At 33.4% G+C, this 21,856-nt stretch overlaps 3 protein-coding genes across 4 annotated transcripts in view; 1 reads left to right on the forward strand and 2 right to left on the reverse strand.

Moving 5' to 3' along the window:
- Nucleotides 1-324: 324 nt before the first annotated feature.
- LOC115441369 (protein NipSnap) lies at nt 325-4,821 on the reverse strand. The gene is made up of 6 exons (XM_030166140.1): nt 4,583-4,821; nt 4,322-4,501; nt 3,236-3,404; nt 2,417-2,550; nt 1,522-1,655; nt 325-1,349 (listed from the first exon to the last, which is right to left on the reverse strand). The coding sequence occupies exons 1-6, from the start codon at nt 4,636-4,638 to the stop codon at nt 1,201-1,203; spliced, it is 822 nt and encodes a 273-aa protein (XP_030022000.1). The 5' UTR covers nt 4,639-4,821; the 3' UTR covers nt 325-1,200.
- Nucleotides 4,822-6,510: 1,689 nt separating this feature from the next.
- Nucleotides 6,511-21,856, forward strand: part of LOC115441303 (rabankyrin-5) — a 70,707-nt gene continuing 55,361 nt past the window's right edge. For both annotated transcript variants that reach the window (XM_030166035.2, XM_037436715.1), the window contains exons 1-5: nt 6,511-6,720; nt 6,822-7,127; nt 7,616-7,796; nt 8,655-8,755; nt 8,940-9,076. In XM_030166035.2, coding sequence (XP_030021895.1) covers nt 6,717-6,720; nt 6,822-7,127; nt 7,616-7,796; nt 8,655-8,755; nt 8,940-9,076 — 729 coding nt within the window. In that variant the 5' untranslated portion in view covers nt 6,511-6,716. The remainder of the gene's footprint in view (nt 6,721-6,821; nt 7,128-7,615; nt 7,797-8,654; nt 8,756-8,939; nt 9,077-21,856) is intronic.
- On the reverse strand, nt 10,981-20,034 carry LOC115441307. Its single transcript, XM_030166039.2, has 3 exons — nt 19,683-20,034; nt 15,711-15,878; nt 10,981-11,827 (listed from the first exon to the last, which is right to left on the reverse strand). The coding sequence occupies exons 1-3, from the start codon at nt 19,726-19,728 to the stop codon at nt 11,568-11,570; spliced, it is 474 nt and encodes a 157-aa protein (XP_030021899.1). The 5' UTR covers nt 19,729-20,034; the 3' UTR covers nt 10,981-11,567.

Consider the following 21,856-nt stretch of genomic DNA (forward strand, 5'->3'; position numbering starts at 1 on the left):
CGCGTAGTTAGTTATCACGTATTATGTACATTGTAACTAAATAATTTTTATATTTTACCATTGTATAGTCGTTTATCAACAGATAGATAGTTAGCAATATTGTGACAGAAATGTGACAAGGTGCGGTACGGCGGGCGCGGGTCATTCACTAGTTTGCGACTGTTGCGGCCCGCTCGGTGCACCGTTGTTTTCTTTTTATTTTTTGTTATATATTTAAATAACACGATCAACTTGTAGTTTTTAATAATTATTATCATTAATTATTATATTGTAATATAATCTTATTAATGAAAAAATCAAAGTGAAAGTAAATAAAATAGAAAGGAAACTAGATTTGTATTTATTTTATGCATACCAACTTCCAACTAAGCATATAAAATGCATCTTCAAGGTAAGTCGCAATAACAGAACAAGTTCCAATACTGCATGAAAGAATATAAATCAAACACTTAATATCGTTTATAAAATCTACTTAATATAATGTAAATACATATACATAAACAAAATGAAACAATATGCAATTATACCCTTTCAGATATACCCAATTAGGTAACACAGGGCGCATAAGCTCTTCCGGCATCTTCGCGAATTCTATTCCTAATATGTTGCTAAGACTCACTTTGCTTTGACAGCCCATGGCTCTCGATGCAACATATTATTATGTGTGACCAAATTGAAGTTGATGTACTAGCAGAAGATTTTCTTACTAGCCCGTTGTCGGTGCGTCCTTGGCTATCACATTTGCCTCATTCATCGTTGATCAAAGATTTTTACATGAATAAAAAATGCTATAAAATAAGATACTGGCTTAGACTACACACTACACAATAAAGCAGTCCTCTCACATTGAGCCTCAATTTCCATATTTTCTTGATAAATACCTATGTGGTACTGGAATAATTAGGCTCAATGTGGAAAGCCCAGATAGTGTTGTGCTTAATGGTTTTTGATTTGATTGTATCGATCGAAAAAATTGCGGAGTCTTGCAATAACTTCGATTTGATATTGCATCGAAAATTCATTATTTATGTTTCAAATATTGCTTTTTTTAATTTTAATATTTGTAAATAATTTATAAGCAATTTCATTTCATTTCGATAGGTCCCTGAGGTATTGCTTGCGTTAGTATGAAATCTGGACTTACAAGGCAGTGAAGCCTAAATATATCTATTTAGAGAAATATTTGTTGCGCTTGATACGTTATTGCGTAGGGGAGAATACAGTGGGCTCGAGGATTCGGCAGTGCATCTCCCTGATGAGCGGCACGGTGTACGCTACACACTCGTCCCAGCCCGGGTTGCGCCACGTACTCTCACGGGTTTCACGACGGGCTTGCAAATTCTTGTAGCCTGAGGGAAAATAATGAAATATAACTTTGTCTCGCTTTTAGCCTATGAGTGAGGTAACTGTGTTAAAATATGCTTTTAAAGACACAAATACCCTTGCATTTTTTTCAATACCGTGAGATTATCATAGTATAGAATTAAAATTTGTGGTAGCTCCTAATTATTTATCACTTACACCAAATATGATGCACGTTGTAAAGTCTGCCGATCTGCGAGAAGTATCCAGCGAAAGCTTCGTTTTGAGAGCGACGGTAGGTGAGGCCTCTCGCCCAGTTGTTACCCCATTCGATCATCGTGCCCGGTTTCAAACTAAACAAAATATTTCAAATAAATATTTTAGTTTTACATTTCAAAAATATGGTCTTATATACTTAAACTACTGTAAAACGCTCTTTTTACAGTAAACATTATATTAGCAAAATAATTACAGAATACAATTTTAGACATTCTTTTGACAACGTCCAGCCAGAGAGAATAATAATAGAATAGTCGCCGCGTGACATATCTTCTCTTCTGCCAGCCTGCCCGCGCAGCCGAATACTTCCGGAAACGCCCGATGTCATCGGCTAGGATAGCGGCGCGTAACACTACATTTGTCATTATACACGACTTTTAGTGTTTGACAGCCCACTTATCGAGGAAGGCTATAAGCTTTATATCGTCACGCTATGACCAATAGGAGCGCAGCAATAATGAAAAATTTTGCAAAAATGGGGAAAATATTACTCTCGAAAGATTACATTGCATGCGCTATGTAAACGGTTAAAGATATGCAACAAATGTGTATGATGAACCTCCTAAAAAGTTCTAAATAAATATTATACTTAATACAATGTCCCCCGCCGCATCTGTCTGCCTGCATGAACGCTATAAACTCAAAAACTACCAAACGGATTTAGATGAAATTTGGTATGGAGATAGTTTGAGACCCCGAGAAGAACATAGTCTACTTTCTAACCCAGAAAAATAGATAGCGTTACATTTGTAACGGACATTTTTATTACGGAGAAACTTATTCACGCGGGCGGAGCCACGGGCTAGTTTATAATTAAATAGTAATGAATATTTACCTGTAAGAACGTATTTCATAAATGTTATTTGGTTCGCGTGGTTCGCCGTTTGGCCAGAAACTGAAAGCTAATAAATACTGGAGATGCCTCGATCGAACCAAAGTGCCGCGCTCTTTCTCCAATGAACTATAATCCTAAAAAATAAATTATCTTACTATTTTTTTTCTCCTCCAGAGCTATGACACCGGATAACTGGCTAGTCGTTGACACTAAGCCAAATTATTTCTATATACCTACATGAAAAAGTGTGTAACTGCTCCAACAATAGTTCGGGGTAGCATAGGAGCAGGTACAAGAAGAATAAAGTTACTCTGCAATGTCCCAATCATTGATGGTGTTTAATGAAGCACATTTAAATTGCAAATTGGCTGTTAAATTTAAATAATATTTAACTACCTATTGATATTGTCCTAGTTTACTGTTTGTGTATCTAGGGCAATAAATAAACAATGACATTGTTAATAATTTGACATGCAATTGTTTCATTGACTATATTGACTTGCACAAGTAACTAGAACAAATTAATCTATTAAATTGAGGCAAGTATTTTTATAGTAAGTCAACTTAATGTGAATGACAGACTTTTAATCAGCTGATTTTAAGGTGTTATTTACAAAAGCATAATTTGCATTCATTGGCAATCAATGCCACTTATTTTTTGGAGTTGAACCCCATTGGCTCCAACATTAACCACTGTTTAATTAAATTATTGTGTTTGGCAAATATAAGTCTTCAAAATATGGCTAATGCATGTGATATGTGTACAGCACTCACTATGATGCTAATCATATCTACAAAGTGTGATTGTGTCCAACTTACAGGATCCTGCTTAAACAATATTTTAGCCTTGTCAATTTTCTCAAAACCTCCTACATATCTCCACAGGTGTAGGGCCTGGTCCATGTCTCCTACAGATACAGTCCATGATCCAACTAGTTCACAGCCAATGTCTTCTTTGTGTGAGTGTATGAAGTCAACTGCTTGCTTACTGGTAACATAAAGGAATATTTCCCAGTCAGAAAGAAGATCATTGTTCTATGTGAAAAAAAAAAAGGATTTACAGTGAAGTAGTAAGAAATGTATTTTCCCTACATTCCTTTATTGAACTATTATTTGAAAATGGGCATAATAATGCCCAACAGATTTTTCATAAATATTTATTTTTCTTCGATGATTAATATGTATATTATTAGTTCTCAGATCCTGAATGATTTTGTATGATACATAAAAAAATACTATGTTAGCAGAAATTTCTCAGAATAATTGTTACACTTTCTTACAGGCTATTTAACAAAAAAAATAGTATAATATGAACTTTATCAGAATTCAGGATATCAAGTATTGATATTTTGAATATAAAAAGAAATCAAATTGTCAAAAAATATGTTATGATAAGTAGTAACAAAATACTTAAGTAAGTATATAATTTTATTTTTAAAATTTACATATTGAGAGAGTTTTCAACATAACAATGACAGTTATATTAAGTATTTTGTGTATTTTTCTCATTTGAATTGTGTAATACCTACCTACCTACCTACAATCAAAATTATGAGACTGATAAGTATACAGTAACAAAATAAAATAAGATAAAATGATAAATACCTTGTAAGAAAGCAATTCACAAGTATATATCAATGTTACTTTATTTATTGGCATACATTTGTATAAATGTTTGCATATTTAAATACACCTCAACACCTTGTACAAAAGAACTTTGAACCAAAGCTAGATATGGTCGCCAGTTTCGCCGATACTGCACTATTTATGTTGTAAACAATTTAGTTAACAACTTTAATAAATTGCAGTGAGCTATTTAAAGAATGTTGCATAATAGACATAATTTTGCCGCTAGCCGGCTGCCAATCGGCGCCAAACTTACATAAGAATAATTGTTGTACATACTAGTTTTGCAAATATCTATCCATAGAATCAGGTCTTATGTTGTGTGTTTGAAGAGCATAAATTATCTCCTTGTCACTAAGCATACGACTGTGTGATTCCTTAGTGGGCTCAATTCTTCGCACCAGGAGTTTCGAAAACCATCCATCATCTGCGTTTAATCTTGTACTCGTAGAAAACACCCTATAAAAATAACTCACTTGTGCAAAATGTTCCAAATTTAAAATGTAGGTATAGCACTAATTTGACACATGATAAAAATACCTTGCATTGTTTGATATAGATTTACATGAAAATAATATTCTATTAAGAGAACTCATTTTTAACGACGTAATAATACGAGATTGGTAATTAACGACGACTAAACTACACAATAACTCTCTGATAAAGCCGTCTTGTTATCAATAATTTGACAAAATCACTTGAAGGTTATCTCGAAATAGATGTCGCTAAACTAGTGACACCTATTCCATATGACCTATAACTGCAGCTGCCAGAGATTATGCAAAATATTGGAACTTTGGAGACTCAAACCTATTTTCGTTTCAAAACATTAATCTTAATCTTTTTAGTCTATTTTACTGAAATCCACTCGTCGGAATAAATCGTTTACATACTGACTTGAATGATTGAAGGCAGTATGGTCAAAAGACTCTAGCCTGTCCTCTGGACATTTGATAAAAAAAAATAATGGCTGACAATTTACCAGCCTAGCGCAACAAGGAACAAAAAATCTTTTGTATGGAATTGACATGGCATTTAATGGCGGATACTGCTATCTCTCTCTCTCAGTACAGTTTCTCTTTCTATTCCTCACCGCCATTATTATTGTTTCTTGACTTCCTGACGTTTTGGAATACATTTGTGTTTTATTGATTTATGTTTGTATTATTTGTTATTCAAACAAGTAAAAATATACCAAAAAGTATTTTGTTGGTGTAAGTGAATACGTTTTAAAGACATGCCACCAAAAAACGTTTCATTACGTGTGAAATTTGTGGAGATCGAGCCAGTCGAATAAATCACAAAAGCAGAATATTTATGGCGAAATTTCCATTGGATGAGGTCAGGTAAGCATTAATTAGATGTTTTTAGTCATCGCGCAAATAAAGTAGCTTAGAAATAATGAAAATTCTCATTTTCTAATTACCATTATGTTACTAGTGATGTTGTTATTATTATCGATATCGATACCTGTTTAAATTTATTAATCAATTTGCCCTCCGTGGTTTCACCCACTTAGGTCCAGATTCTGTGGGAACATAGTGATAAAAAGTAGTAATTCGAACTATCTACATACCAAGTTTAATCGCAATCATTTTAGATTTTTTTGCGGGTACGAATAATAAACATACAATTGCATGCACACGCTTTATAATATTAGTAAGATGATGACTGATCATCAGGACAAAAAATACTAAAGTCGTGTATGTGTCGGTGTGTGTGTGTGTGTGTGTGTGTACTTAAAAATGCGTTGAGCAATCAATGTGCCTGGTCACTGTTTATGATTTTAGGCTTAAATATAATTTAATAAGCAATTTATTTACAATTAAAAAATATTTCCAGATGCCGAAAGTGGGTTCAGGTTGTGGGAAAAGAAGATTTGATATATTTTCCCAGAGAAAAGCTGCATACTTTGAAATATGTGTGTGATTCTCACTTTAATTACAAAGACTTTAATAAAAAGAACAATCGCCTTAGAAAGTCAGCCATACCATCAAAAATTTGAAAGCTGATCCACTTCCTGATGAAATGTTGTTTGAATTTCCGTGCCATGTTTTTATAAACAATGAGTGTGACAAAGAAGTGTCACCATCCTTTGACTTTATAATTAAATATTCTCATTGTACCTTAACCTTTCATAAGTGCAACTATATTAGCCTACATGGTGAATGAAGGATTTTATTTTAAAATACAATTATTATTCAACATGTGAAAGCTTTTCATTTTATTTCGAGTCCTCATTTTAGTCCAGCCTTGTAATTATAGTGCTAAAATGTTCACTATATAGCGTGAGTTGGATTGATAATGTGGACTCGAAAATACATTATATGAATTTTATCAAAGTAGCATTAGCGTCGATTCCCACCAGTAGAATTTATCGATATCGATAAAAAGTGCTCACTACTATGTATTTTGTTCAGTTGGTAGTATTGTTATTTGACGTTCCTGACGTATTCTTCCGTGATATTGGTATTGATACGCCATGTAAATTCGATTTTATTACTTTGTATTAAGTCCTGTCTCTTAAAACGTAGTGATTATATTCTCTTTGACAATTTACAGACAATAGATGAATTGTCATTTTAATTTACGAGTAAAGTTTTGCTTATTTGATTTAGCAAAAAGTCATCCAAGGTGATCATTTAGGGATTTATACAACGTCTAAAACCTCGTCATGGGTGAGTAAATCTAACGAAACGGTTAGTGTTTTTGTTTAGCTCACATAATGGTGGGCGGTGTTTGTCGGCAAGTGTTGTGATTACTATGGCGATTTACACAGCTTCGAGCGAGGTGACCAAGCTGCAGCAGCATCTAGCGCTGCTGAAGGAGGAATATGGGAAACTTCAGAGCCACTGTGCCGAAGTGGAGCGAAAGTACACCTTGGCAGCGGCTTCCGCCGGTGACCTGAGTGAGACGAGTTTCGTAGCACGACTGCTCATGACTGTAGCCACACTTTATGGCAGGGAAACATACTCCGATATCAAAATTAAGCTGCAGAACAAGTCTATGCCTGGCCACAAGTTTGTTTTGAATGCTAGATCTGATGATTGGAATGAAGCAGCTTTGCGTAATCTGGAGGAACTAGGTAAGTTCACTGTTTATTATTATGTAGAAAATATATAGGGTTGGCAAGATTATACTTTGAGATACAGATAGACCATGCCCTGGATTAACATATAGGGTATTTTTATCCTGGAAAGAACTCAGGGATACTTTTAAGTTGATTGGGTCGAGTAGGGAGCAATACCTATTGAATTTGAAAGGCCAATGAAACTTATCAATGTTATGAAGCTAATGCACTTATAACCAACAAACATATTACATATACAGTTATAAATGTATCCTGTAGTTATCATATTCATGTACTGGTGAGGTTTATTACAATTAGTTAATGATTTATTTTTTTTTGATATTTACTTAAGCATGTTAAAATGCAATAGAATTAAAAAGTCAATAAATATAAAATAATGTTTTACTAATCCATTTCTAAGAACAATAAAGACTATATTAACAGTTAAAATTCTTTATTTGTTAATTCAGGGTCCTATTCACCCAATATTCCCATTCTTTCAGATTGGTCAACACTTCCGGATGAAGTGGGCTCAGCTTTGCTGAAATGGCTGTACACTGATGTGGTGGACCTAAGCCGGGGAGACAGTTTTGCTATGCAGTTGATGAAATGCGCCGCCGGTTTCAAGTTACATGGGTTAGTTGGGAAATGTGAACAGGCCCTTATTGCATCTGTTGGAGTTAGGTAAGATTAAAAATTATTAACAAATTTTATATAATAACACTTAGATTAATTTTAATTCATTTTACTGGCAATGTTTTGAAGGCTTTTATGGTCTAATAGTCGCAAATAGTTTTATACATACATATTTTGTTATGAAATCTAAGCCCAAAGTAGATTTATTATACTTATAGAGAAGACCTTCTGACAAAAAGACAATCTTTAATCAAGGCTGCCGTGAAATACCAATAAGTTTAGTGAATAAAGGCTTTTGAATTGAATTTGAATATTTAGCATGGTAACCTTAGTGATATTTGGGATTTCTTATCTCATAAGGAATCCTTAAAAATCACTTTCTTGTCTCACTGTCTGTTAATATGGAGGTATCATGTTAAAATTGGTTCTAAATACCTAGATGCCTATTGATGATTTGTTATAGATCCCTATGGTCCCTTTCAACTGTGAAAAAATCAAACTTGTAACACAATGCAATCAAGAAATATTACTGCTTATGTCGTATTTTACAATTTTAAAAGGGAAGTAAAATTACAAAATACAATATAAGCAGGGTACTTCCCATTGACCCAGAAGCATAAAAAATTTGCAAAAACCAAAAGTCTTACAGCACATGTAAAGGAAAAAATATGACCACCATAAATATGTGCTATTATAATAAAAAAAAGACAATTTATTATTACAAACTTATTATTTGCTGTTGCTGCAATGACCATGTTGAGGTATTCAATGGCAAAGTTAAATTTATCAAGTTTATATATGTCTATATCCTTATATACTTACAAGTTTTTACGAAACTCTTGTTGCGCGAGTCAACCTCGTATTTGTTTGGTTTTTTTATTCATAGAAAATATTTTGTAATTTTAGAACCTGCGTGAAATTTTATTCGGCTGCAGATGAAATTGGAGCAACTGCACTCAAGGAGCACTGTTCAGGTCTTATATCTGCGCACTGGGATGATCTAACAGGTAAATAAGGAATTTAACTATCTGGAATGTGTAAAAATATATTGGTAAAAGCCCATACCTTTTTTTCTTGATTCTCTTAAACATATTTTTAAACATACTTTATAAATTCGTCATTTTTACAAGAATAATTATCAAAAAAGTTTAGTAACAATTAATTTTGCTTTATCTATGCTTCTTTTCACAGGTGATGATTTCGCTCACATGTCATCCGCACTGCTATACCGCATGTTGAAGAGCAAGACTCCGCAGCCGCTGCACGGCGCCGTGCGTCTCATGCGGGAGGACGTCGTGTTCCTGTGCCTAGTCGAGAACCACGCTAACGTGAGTATTTCATTATAATGTATTTTGAGGCTGATTTTAAATGCAGACTTCCCTGCAGTTACACATAACTTAAAATAATGGATCTTTCCTTGATAAAAACACAGCCTAATTATATTTTTGTTATCATAAACATATTACACATAGGTTGTGTATGAATTAAATAGTTCAGGTATTTAACTTTTATAATCAGGAAGGGTTCCAGCCGCCGTATTATTATTACAGCATAGTATTTCTTATGTGGGTAGTCAATATGTTGCATAAATAATAATATATGTAATATAAATAACGGCATCTAATGGGATTAAAATAAAGCTTTAATTACAATCTGTGATACTAGATGGCGCTTGCCCAATATTCAACAACAACAGAACATACAAAATTATACGATATTATGTGTGGAGGAAACGTGGTTATTATATTATTATGATGATTCGAGGTCAATTTGTGTGCCAAATGTGGATCTTTAATTCTATTTGCTAATTTTATCAGAGGTTTTATAACTGACTAGCTTTTCCCTGCGGTGCCGCCCGCGTGAGTAAGTTTTTTTAGGATAAGAAGTAGCCTGAAACATCCAAGAATAATGTAGCTTCCTATAAGTAAAAAAAATTTATATCGATTTAATAGTTCCTGAGATTAGCGCGTTCAAACCAACTCTTAAGCTTTATTGGTATAGATTTCTGCTATTGCGAAATTATGTTGAAAAGTTAACCAACAGACATCCAAGCGACAAATAACCAAACTATGATGCCAGGTTACATTCTGTTACTATTATTCAGCAACATTATCAAATCTTTGCAACTTTTGCCATACCATTGCTGATAAGACATATTACATACATTCAAAACCAACCAAAGTTATCAACTCAATTAAAATGGATGTTATCGTGTTACTCCCACATTCTGAGCCTAATAATCGGTATTATGTTCATTAGGAGTCTCGGAAACAACAAAATAAATAAAGAAGGAATGATTTATTCAAGTCGGTATTTTTATGTTACATATTAAAAAAATATAATTACTTGCAGTATGCAAATTATTATCATATTATTATATTATACTGTGGGACATAAATCACAGTTTATTTTACTTAAATTACATAATTTATGACTAGTAACAATGCTTAACAATAAAGCACCAAGTTTGTAAGCTCTTTGGAATTGTATAACATTTTCATACAGACATTAATATTATTCCTGTTAAAGAAAGCGATCAAATATAACTGTGTCTAGACTCAACTATTTTTAAATACGGAGGTATTTTTAAAAATATAACTATAATTTACATCGCATCACTTGAATCAAACTGTAGGCCTTAGAAAACTAATATACTAATAATATATGGAATTGTTTTCAATGAAAATATCAAAATGACATTTGGTTCCATCAACACATAAGCTTTGATCTCAGAGCTTTGATGTATTTACCTTCGATGGGCGTCGGTTATGCATATTTTCAAATTTTACAATATTTTTTTTACGTATAAAATAAATGTTATTATAAATTTATTATTACTAAAAATACTTAGTAACATTCGGATTAAATCAAAGAGCTTAGCTGGTACTGGAGTCGTAGCCAAAATGGCTTTTTACAATTGTTTACGCTAATAGGAAACCAAAGATCGACGAGTGGAAGGCTGATCATTGACTTGGCGACATTTTGTTCATACATATTTAAAATCAGCCCCTTTTTCTACGTTTCTTTAATCTAGTTAAAATATTTCGATATAAATATCGCTTAAGCCAATTAATTAGTCTTTCAACTATCGAATTATATATACTAATTATACATGTGCTATGCATTTTGTGTTGTTTCCTATTAGCGTTACCGATAGTAGAATGGACGTCTTGGCTACGGCTCGTAGAATGTGCACACAAAAGTAGTATATTTCATATTAATTAATTGTTGCTAAGGTGAAGCTTTAGGTAAAATTGTACAGAAAAAATAGAAAGGTATTTTATTATAATTTGGCATAATTATCGTTATTATGTCAGAAATAAATAAAAAACAACGGATATAACCTAAACCACAACGTAATAATTAAAGGATTATTTACATGCGGCATATTTTTGTAATAAACAATGCAGCAAAAAGGGATATTTACCTCCCCTCTGTCTACTTCTCCATACTTTAGTGCTTTGTTCTAACCCTTGAGTGTAGTAATATGCACCTTAAGGCAAGTAAATATATAATTGAAAATTTTATAGGCACTGATAGCATGAGAAATGCAGCGGCCAATGAGAGCCAACAGAACCCACCATTACGGAAAAAGCGTTTACTGTTATACTGTTGAATTATTGACAAATTAAATTTAATTAAAATCCGTAGTTACCTACCTATACTTAATGTAATTGAGGTACGTGATTATTGCATTTATTTACCTCCTATCAGCTTTGAGCCCAGCGTCGCTTTGCCTTGTACTAATCAGTGCAATTAAACATTGCGTATAAGGCTTTGGTTTATATTCTGAGTATTATCTTATAATTTATTTACAGTTTATAAACTCATAACTAACAGACCTAATAAGACAACGAATATTCCTATTGTTGCGGCTCGTTGCGCGCTGTTGCAAAAGTCGCCCCTACAGTAACAGATGGTCGTTTTGGTGATTCTCTGCTCGTCGCTCTGATCTTCCGCGCACTTCTCCTCGTAAGCTTCGTATATTTTCTTCACTTGACGCCATTTGCCGTTGATCTTCGCCTGATCGCCGCTCAAGGTCTGCGGCGCGCATCCACGGTACACGTTCGTTGTTGTCACTGTAGAAAATATTGTTATTAGATACGTACTTATGTTCACGCCTTTTATTTTCTGGGTTAGGCAGAAATACATTTCGGCGGTTGTATTAGGTCCTATATACTAGAGAAAGAACCTATTACCATTACTGTTACTACAATTTTGACTACGAGGTAGTCCGGACACCTAAGTGGATGATCATCGGACCGTGTTTTCCTTTAGTGGCCCATTGGATGACCGACAGTTAAATCAGCTTTGGTTTGACTGAAGTCGGACTGATCATGTACAATATGTATAGATGAATGGGGCAATTAAAAGAATTAAATGCTTTGGCCTAATATCTAAAATCCAGAATCCAGATTGAACATCTAACAACGCAATAACAATTTGAATTGATTTTCAAGAATTAATTGTGGTCCAAATGTTATCGTACCTACATGGACTTCTAACTTGGCAATAATGACCATTATTCTTTTTTCAGTAACGCGATAGGATAATTAATTTAACAACCTAAATTAATATAAACACACGTAGCTGCAGATATTACTAAATCCACTATAAAGCAAATTTAGTTTAGTAAACTTAGATGGTCGACGGCAATGCAAAGTTCAAGACCATGTTGCTTATAAATATTTTATATTCTCATTACTATGCAAAATGCGTCGCATCCTACACTAAAAATAGCGACTACAATTTTGACCTTAACCTTTGCACGATCATTAAAACACATATTTGTTAGCATTTGTCTAATTTTAATTAAAGGTGGGTGATAATGGAGTCTATAATTCGAAACGCCCACCACAATGTATACCTAAATTAACGATATGAATAATTTTAATAGAGTTTCCTTATGTCACAGTTAAATTGTTTTGTAGCAGAAAAATATTATAACAATTTTGCTAATAAAGTCAAAGTTTTAGTTCATATAAGTAGATTATCTCCTCATCTTTTTGGCAACTTCTGCAAGCCAGGAACCGTAGTGGCTCGCCTTACGTCTGTAATGACATCTAGTATTCAATATTGGCTTGTCTCTAAGGGATAAGCTGTTTTACCCGCAATTATATTGATATAATAGCTAAAAATAGAAGTCAGAAATTAATTAGTCTATTTTCCTCAAGTAAATTCTATAGTATAAACAAAAAGGTCATGAAACGTAACTTTCATTGATTTTCATGAACCGAATTCTACGGCAATACTTGCCAAGACACGTAACAATATTAAATATTAATCAATACAATTTTTATGCTACTACATGACTAGTAGGTCACTGTCCAGATGATAAGCCAAGCAACATATTGCCCATAAACAATATCAGTACAACACATAACTTTAAATAATGTATAGTATACCGCGCCATTACATCGCTTTCGACAGTCTGAGATATAAATTTTTAAGTTTCATAGTATCCTGCAATAAGGTACAAAATCCTTCACATCTAAACACACGAGTTTATACTTTTAAAGCTAAAAGTAGTAAAACCAGAGTCACTTATCTTGTGTAAATGATACCTTACAAGTTAGTACTTAAATATCTGACTACCTCGGTGACGTAGTTGTAATGCGTACGCGATGCGAGTACAACTACCTGAGGTCTTGGGTCCGAATCCCAGGTTGGGCCAAAAATTATTGTGACTAGGTTTTTCAGTCTTGAAGATTAGTTAGTCGCAGTTAGGAGTCAGGAGTTAGCGGTGTGATCAGTGATACCCCCGTGTCTGGAAAAGCCTTTAAAGCCATTGGTCCAACGCCCGACCCCTCTCCGATTATAACGGATCACCGTCTCACCGGACTATTAAAGTAAAAGAACAAAGAGTGCACCTGTGAATTGCACGCACACTTGTGCATTATATCTCTTGCGTACCTGGCTGATCTCCGTTGAGATTGGCCATCGAAATTCGGAAGGATTCATTCATTCATTTTCATTCATTCAAATATACAATATTATAAAGATTTTTACACGATAATACTACTCATATTATTATGACTGATGTCTGAATTGATATAATTAGAAAAGAATCGATGTCATTTATTTTTGCACTGAGCTGGATAGTCCTCAAAGAGAGGAAACAGTCTGATTTCACATCTCATTAATTCGCATATGTTAGCATGGCAACTCATGTGGCCGCATTTGTAACGAAAGCAATTAGAGCCGGCCGACCCTACACATGCAGTCAACAGACAGATCTAATTACCATCCACAATTAATAAGGGGAATTGATAATATATGAATCATGCGTCGAATGCAAAGTTTAATATTCAATTGTGCAAATAGTTTTGTATGAACATGTTTCACACATAGCCTCTAAAAAGTATGTTTGCATGCTGACTTGGCCACTCAGTCATCTATTGATGGTATTGATTCAGTGAATAATATTTTATGATATGAATCTGTGTTGTGGTAACTGGAACTATTCTTTAACGGTACAGTCATTCACTAAATTCTAACTGATCTACGAAATCTTAACATTTATACATGAATGGTATGTGTGAAAATAATCTGAATTAAACATTATTATGGTTAATTAATTATAATAAAACAAAGCGAAAAGCGACAACGGCGTTAAGTTTTGGATTCTTGGCTTTGAGTGAGTGATTACTAAAGAAGTACAATCACCCGCATAAGTAGTTTAATGAGTTTAAAACTTCAAATCGCCTATTAACTTCTGAATCCATACCAAAAACAAATTCGTTACAAAAATAAAAATAACAGGGATTTACTTTCCCAAAAACAAAAAAAAAAATTTAATCGCCCTAACCGTGTACAAGTGATTTGAAGTTTTGAATTTGCTAAGCTACTTTTGTGTCTAACTGTACTATACTTTAACACAATCTTGTATTAGATACATGCCCCATTACAGCTAAGTGTTCGGCTGAATGGCTTTGTAATTGGCCCGCTTTTCCTAACTTGAACACGCCAAGTACCCTTTTATTGACAGATCGTAAGATTGCGCGATACTCCAATGCACATTGCGAGAACTCGACCGTAAAAGGAATCGAATCCGATTAATGGGATCCCTTATGTTTTACAATGTAAGAGGAAGGCAAAAAGATAAAATTGTCACTAAACGATTTCTGTAATACAATTGACTAATCAACAACTCGTTACCTTGAGGCGAAATAGTTATTTCTGACAAAGAACAATGTATTACATAATACATACAGCTGTTTTCAATAAATGATCCTAATCTCAATTTTTCTTTAATCCGATTCCAAGAATGAACCAATGAAAATAACTCATTTGTAAGCATGTCAAAAAACTTCGTTCTGATTGTCCAATTTTTCATATAGATCAAAAAAGCTATTAGGATCGTTTATTGAAAATGGCAGATAGTCAGATATAGGGTCGGGCAATGTTTGAATTAGTTGTAATTAAACACATAGTTGAAATACATATTTGGTATTCGTACTTCAATTACGTCCTAACAATTTAATTTGGTATTTCAAATAACTATTGTTTAGTAAGTAATTCAAATAGGTACTTATATGTTCAAAATACATTTTAACGTATATAAATTTATCAATCTTATTAATGCGTGCATTCTGCAGAATATAATTATTCTTTCCACAACTAGAAGCTGTTTGTTTGGCAGTATTTAAAAATCTAGTCTTCATCAAAGGAAATGTAGAATTTTGATGTGTATGTCTTGAGGCGACGAAATGGTCTTTAGGTCCCGGCTTTCCTGATGGGAGGATATTTGTATCCAACCTGATAGCGACCGCCGCATACATTGTGAAAACTACGATAGTAGCCCACGATCAGGGATCAGCGTGCATACATCCAGTATCAAACAGTCCAGCATTATAATTAACAACTTAAACGCCACTCCACTTATCAGTATATCATGTAGTATCATGCGTATGTGGAGATATACGCTGCCCGTCTAAAAAAATAATTGAAATGTAAAATTACCTCCATTTTGTAAAGTAAACGTGGTGACCCTCTTGACGCACATTGTGGACGAGTCGCATTCGGTTTGGTATTCTTCACTGTAGTCGAAGTGTTCGCACGACTTCGTGTTGAGATACGAGCGATCTAACGGAGTTGCATCACATTTATAACACAACATGCTCCAGGACGCTGGAAATGAAAAAATATTTATTATTAAATTATTTGTAATTACCGAACGCACGCAACGGAGGCTTTTAAAGGGATAAATATTCCCCGTTTTTGCAACATTTTTTATTGTTCCTCTACTCCTTTTAGTCATAGTGTGATGTTCTATATACTATAGTCTTCCCCGCTAAAGGTCTACCCAACACGAAAATATTTTTTCTATTCGAATCAGTAGTTCCTGAGATTAGCGCGGTCAAACAAACAAACCACCGTAGACTTTTTGACAGATGTGCAATATTAAAATTACCAATTACCAGCAAAATATTATCATATTTTAGTACTACACAATATATATTTTAAATTTAAGTGGGTTATTTATAAATGGAACATACTATTATTTGTTCCCTTGTAGTCTTAGTTCCCGATGGAACACAATACACGCGATTATACACTTAACAAACGATTCTCACAAATATTTATGCCCAGTTTTAGTTGATATTTAATAAAAGAATTTGAAGATTTTGCTTACTTCTAATAGACAGGTGACTTTTCCGCCCAGCACCCGTAATATGAACTTTCTAGCCTATACCTTCACAATATAACGCGTCCTTCAATAATATGAACTGAGTTCAATATTTTCATAATAATAATACGTGAAAATTGAAATACCCGTTGTGTTAAAACGCAGTGTTTATGTACTCTCTGGTTACGTGTGATTGTTTTACTCAGTCCGCGAGTTGTAATAACATTGCGTAAATTTGAACCCCGCGTCAGTTTTCCTTGACATTTAGTATGGATAGACACACATTCGATCGAACGCTTGCCTTAAATGTATCTGATATGCAAATAGGTTAAGATTTTTTGCCAATCATTGCGTATAGTAACTTTCACCTTTTGCATTCAGGTACGTAAAATATCACATCAAATTGATTATAACCATATAAGGCTTCGTATTTTATTATTACCGTAAGCGGACTTTAAATTGAACCACGTTGTAATGAAATAAAAAATTGGCCTGGATCGGACAAAAACTTATTTCAGAATTCGTTAATGTTTAAAAAATCATCTTTACTTTAGAAATATATAGTCTTCCTTATAAAAAAATCGCAAAGTTATGCTTAGTTAAAACACAAATTTACTCGATCAGCTGTAAGTCAAAACCCGCCACCTTGCCTCTTAATAAGGCTTAAACTAGGAAATCGGTGATGTTTTTGACAGCTATTTAAGCAATTCTTAATCACTTCTTAACGCCAAAACAAGTTTTTAAGTAAGACTGATAAGCTTTATTTCGAAATCATAGATATAAACTTTAATTTTATTTATTTGTATAAGTATATATTAGTCTCACGATGAGGTGACAATAGTCTAATAAAAAATACACACGAAGCCCACGTAATGCTAAATAGCCAGACTTAAACACGCTTCAAAAGGTTTTTTGTGAATAAAAAGAACGCGAACAATGGGACGGTTTCTATTATACGGCCAAATATCCTCCCATCCTTACATTCATATTATATTAAATAAAGGTATGACGGGACAACGATTACATCATCTATATTATTTGTGCCACTTTAAACATATCATCAATCGTGCTGATATTGCAAATGCGAAAGTTCATAAACATGTTTTAATGTTTGTTAGATGGAAACTCGGAAACTGATGAATGGATTGGAATGAAATTTAGCTTACTGTGAGTAAACATATTTATATAGCGAAGTTAACAGCGGCTCTTTTATCCCAGGAATGGTCTTCGCAGGTGGAATGCCTATCAAAACCTAATAATAATACATTTTGTAGATGTTTTAAACTACATAAAAAAATGCCTTATTCATAACGTAAGCAAACATAGTTGCGCTTATGATAAGTCAAGGAACTTGAGAATATTAATAAAGAAATAAAGTTGCTTATAAAACTAATGACATGGAAACAAACAAAACAAATCTATTCAAGATAGTATATTATTTAATTGAAAATTTATTTAAGACGATTAATGTACCAATAATTCTCTAACAAATGTACATTTTACAAATATGTGGTCTCAGGAAATCATTTTATAAATAGACAAGTGCCGCTACGCAAGACATGTGTTTTTCGACCTGCTCAGCGTGTATAGTTCAAAGAGCGAATTGTTCGCAAATCTCTCGAAGACTTAAGAAATACCATACTCAATTAACAGCGGCCGTTTTAAACAATTAACTGTGTCTGGGTGTAATTTTGATGTCTATATTAGTCTGTCACTATATGAAATTTTCTATTATTGTTGTGCGCTGGGAAAACTCGTTAAAGTGGTGAGGTTTTTAATATCGTTGTGGTATATTATGAAAATATTATCCAGATCCTGGTCTATTATTGTTAATATATACTTTGAGAATCATTTCATACTTATGTTTACCATAAAAGAGCTATCATAAAATTTTAAATTTGTCGCAGTTATCGTCAGTATTTCCCGGGCTTAGGTTTAGCTTTCTGTAAAAGCATTCGTAAAAACCCTTGCCATATTTTAGTCAGACAATTGTCGTTCCGAACAATAAACAAATGAATACCATCAGATGTTACAGACAGAATTCATTAATATGACTAATGATAAAAGTTCAAATTAAATATGTATTTCTGATTCCATGTCTGCCCACTTACGTAGATCTCCTTGGCATACCGTTATTCCTAATACGTCTGCGCGTGTCAGTTATAGTCTTTAGTCATTTGTTTTTTACAGTTAATATCCTAATTAATAACATGCGACCTCATTTTGTCTCGCCTTATATTTGAATCGCCTTGGTTTCGCCTACATGGACGTGACAGATTTTTTTTTACCACCCAATGTGTTTGAATGTTAATCATGAAGTTCGACGTCCACATTATATTAATTCACTTTTAAGTATGACTATATAAGGTCAGGCGATCGGTTTAGTGCCCATTGTGTGTTCGGCGAGTTTTTGTTCTCTATAAAGGATTGAATTTTTTTGTTTTTTAGCACACACGTGCCAGGGTCCTGTTATAAGCACGTCCGGAATTGTCTGCAAAGATACCAACACAAGTAAACGAGTTCATATTACTGTAAATAGACTTAAATATTTACACATATGGAATTCGTTAAGTACTTATTTTTACTTTTACACTTTATACATGGTGTTTATACGGTCTTAATATCGTAAGCATTCTCTACCAGTAAACCTTGGAATGTACTTCACTTGATCCTATTTCTTTGTCAGTTCAACTTTCCGTATCTTCTAATTCCTATCAATTCTTCGATGACTTAAAATAAATTTTGATGCTAGCAATAAGACATTTCGGAGTGGAATTTGTCGTATCATTCAGATTGATACGCTTATTTGATTAAAAATCATTTAAACATAATTTTACTGTTTATTTTCCTTATGAAGCATTCACACTGTTTGTCAGTTAATAAAGGAACATAAAAATATATATAATGTTTTTAAAAATGTCGTGTATCTTACAGCGCTTAAAAATATGTAATTACGATAATTATTTCCTTTAAAATGACTCGTGGTATATTTTAGTTAAAAACTTTTGAAATAACATCAAATTTGCTGTATGTTATTGACCTAAAAAGAGAATATTGTCGGTGATAAAGTACAATGTAATAAAAATTACTTATCTTTATGCAGACGTAAAATAACATTACTCAGATAATGTTTATCTTTTTACATTGTTCGATAATAAGTATTTTTTTTATAAATATTTAATTGCAACAGTTTACATAATATTGACTAAAGTAAAAGTGTAAATATCATGCTTTCGACGTTACACAACAGAAGATATTATTTGTCCCAAAAATAATTATCATTTATTTAAACAGCTGTTACTTACGTTTCCAAAACATAACAAACACCAACAAAAACGACAACAACTCCATCGTAATAAATTAAACAACACTTTAAACTAGGAATATGTAACAATATAAAAAAAAAATATCTATCTTTTGTGTTACATCCACAATGTTTTTTACGATAAAAAAATCCACTTATGAGACGCATGCGTCCCTCTGCGTTTCACATTCGACTGAAATTGGCACCTCACCGCACTCGAGTCATGATTCACAGGAAGGAAGCCTAGTGGCAAAACGGGACATGTTCGTAATGCATAGAAATAAGGCTCTTATATTAATGTGAATAATGGTTGCCCCCGCGATCGATGCCGGCGCCGGCGCGAGACTGAATAACTTTTGGCGGTTCGTCTGTAATGTATTATTTTTATTATCCCTCTCCCCGCTGTCCGGGTGGTTCGTATTGAATACCAGGGTAACAGTGACCTTTAAGATGTTGGAGATTCAAGTTTACGTCGTATCTGACAAGTTTAAGTGTTTGAATAGTAATAAAGTTCTTAATTCGTAGTTCGTATGAACGAAACTCAATCTAAAACAAGTATTATTTAATTAGTTTGTTTACATACAAAAAAATTTAACAAGATATGATGATTGAATATGTGATAATGATGATTAACGTACTTAATTTATCTGTTTTTTAAGATGTTTTTTTTTATCTTAAGATGCTGTCACCTGATATATAAAATTTATATCAAGAATACTCTGCTGTAGATGTTGTTTGGTGCTAATTGTCATTGTGATTCGTGTGGCAATTGGTAACTGGAGAAGTGAGAATTAAGTGTAAATATAAAGGGATTCTAGCACGGAATGCGGTCAATAGTTTTTACCGTATGCACGTCACGCATTCTACTTCTGATGTGGTCTCTAAAACGAGAGTCTTCCAACAATCCTTGGTTTAACATTACTTCTCACCAGCTATACCTATAGCTATATTTTTCTCGCATGAGAAATTCAGCGTATATGACGGCCTGTTTTGATGGACGCATCAGTCTTCTGCATTGATTGTCACTCTATTGACAACTCTTTTGAGATCGCAAAATATTCAATGTGGATTTTTGAAATCCGCAGGGGCAGCTATCTTAACCTCTGTGGTCACAAAAAAGTCCTTTATGAGACCGACCCATCAATTTTGAAGACTTTAAGGTCAGCGTTCACAATTTTGAACAATAATATAGTCAACAAGATAATGGACAATTTATAAAAAAAAATGATGCCAAACGATCATTTAGATAATAACGATCAAAACACTATACGTCCATCAGATCATGTATTTTATAGGAAATGCGACTCCAATTCCCTTTTAAACATAAAAATTTGTGTTTAACGTCGATTAATCTACAAATGGCAATCGAATCGTATTCGGAAATTGAATTTTTTACAAATAATAATTGTTCGCCATAAATTATTGAATTTTCTATAATTACCAAACAGCAACTTTATGCTTTACCACATTGATAGAGAAACAATAATCTGCAGTTAATAATTATAACAAATGCAATGGACTAAAAGTTACAATTATTTTCATTACAAAATTATTGGTTGCAAACAGGAATTTCTGTGATAATCCATTTGTATAAAATAATATGGCGTAATTCCCCATGGGAATGTTCTGACCAATAAAAATAATGTTGTATCCTCAATGCGGTAATGTGCCATTAAAAGTTATTGCTAAAATTTCAATACGCCACAGCTCTCCTGCAATTTTAGAATACTTTACTCATTCGTACTGAGGTCACGGAAGAAGACTGAGGCTGCGAAGGCGGAATGGCCGGGCTTATTAGCATGCAGTCATTGTTGTCGGAGAAGAAAAACTCGAAATATATTTGGAATCGAGCCTCTTTCTGGCAAAGTTAGATCACGCTACCTTACTGTAAAGCTTTGAATTTTCTGTAGATTCTTTAGGTTAGGTTAATTGCGAATATTTTCTTCGCAAATCTAATCTTCTTGGCTTCCTCAATCTCAAACACGGCCCCTATAAAACTGTAGTCTGTTCTGTTATTTTCAATTGTCTATTTTTAAGTATAATGTACTAAAGCTGTTGGTGATATGTAAGTGTTTCAAACTAAAATGTAGTTTTAGTAAAGTACCATATAACTTCATCATACAGTGTTCCGCAGACGTGACCTCAATTTGTAAATTTGCTTTATTAAATCAATCT

This window comes from Manduca sexta, chromosome 9 (assembly GCF_014839805.1).
Source record: "Manduca sexta isolate Smith_Timp_Sample1 chromosome 9, JHU_Msex_v1.0, whole genome shotgun sequence".
In the NCBI taxonomy this organism is placed as follows: Eukaryota; Metazoa; Arthropoda; class Insecta; order Lepidoptera; family Sphingidae; genus Manduca; species Manduca sexta.

Coding starts and splice junctions, on each gene's coding strand:
- LOC115441369 (XM_030166140.1), bottom strand. CDS start 4,638: ATGAGTTCTCTTAATAGAATATTATTTTCATGTAAATCTATATCAAAC. Junction 3,405..4,321: donor GATAGATATTTGCAAAACTA/GTATGTACAACA, acceptor TTATGTTACCAG/TAAGCAAGCAGTTGACTTCA. Junction 1,656..2,416: donor TATGAAATACGTTCTTACAG/GTAAATATTCAT, acceptor TATTTTGTTTAG/TTTGAAACCGGGCACGATGA.
- LOC115441307 (XM_030166039.2), bottom strand. CDS start 19,728: ATGGAGTTGTTGTCGTTTTTGTTGGTGTTTGTTATGTTTTGGAAAC. Junction 15,879..19,682: donor GTTTGTTATGTTTTGGAAAC/GTAAGTAACAGC, acceptor TTTCATTTCCAG/CGTCCTGGAGCATGTTGTGT. Junction 11,828..15,710: donor GTTTACTTTACAAAATGGAG/GTAATTTTACAT, acceptor TATTTTCTACAG/TGACAACAACGAACGTGTAC.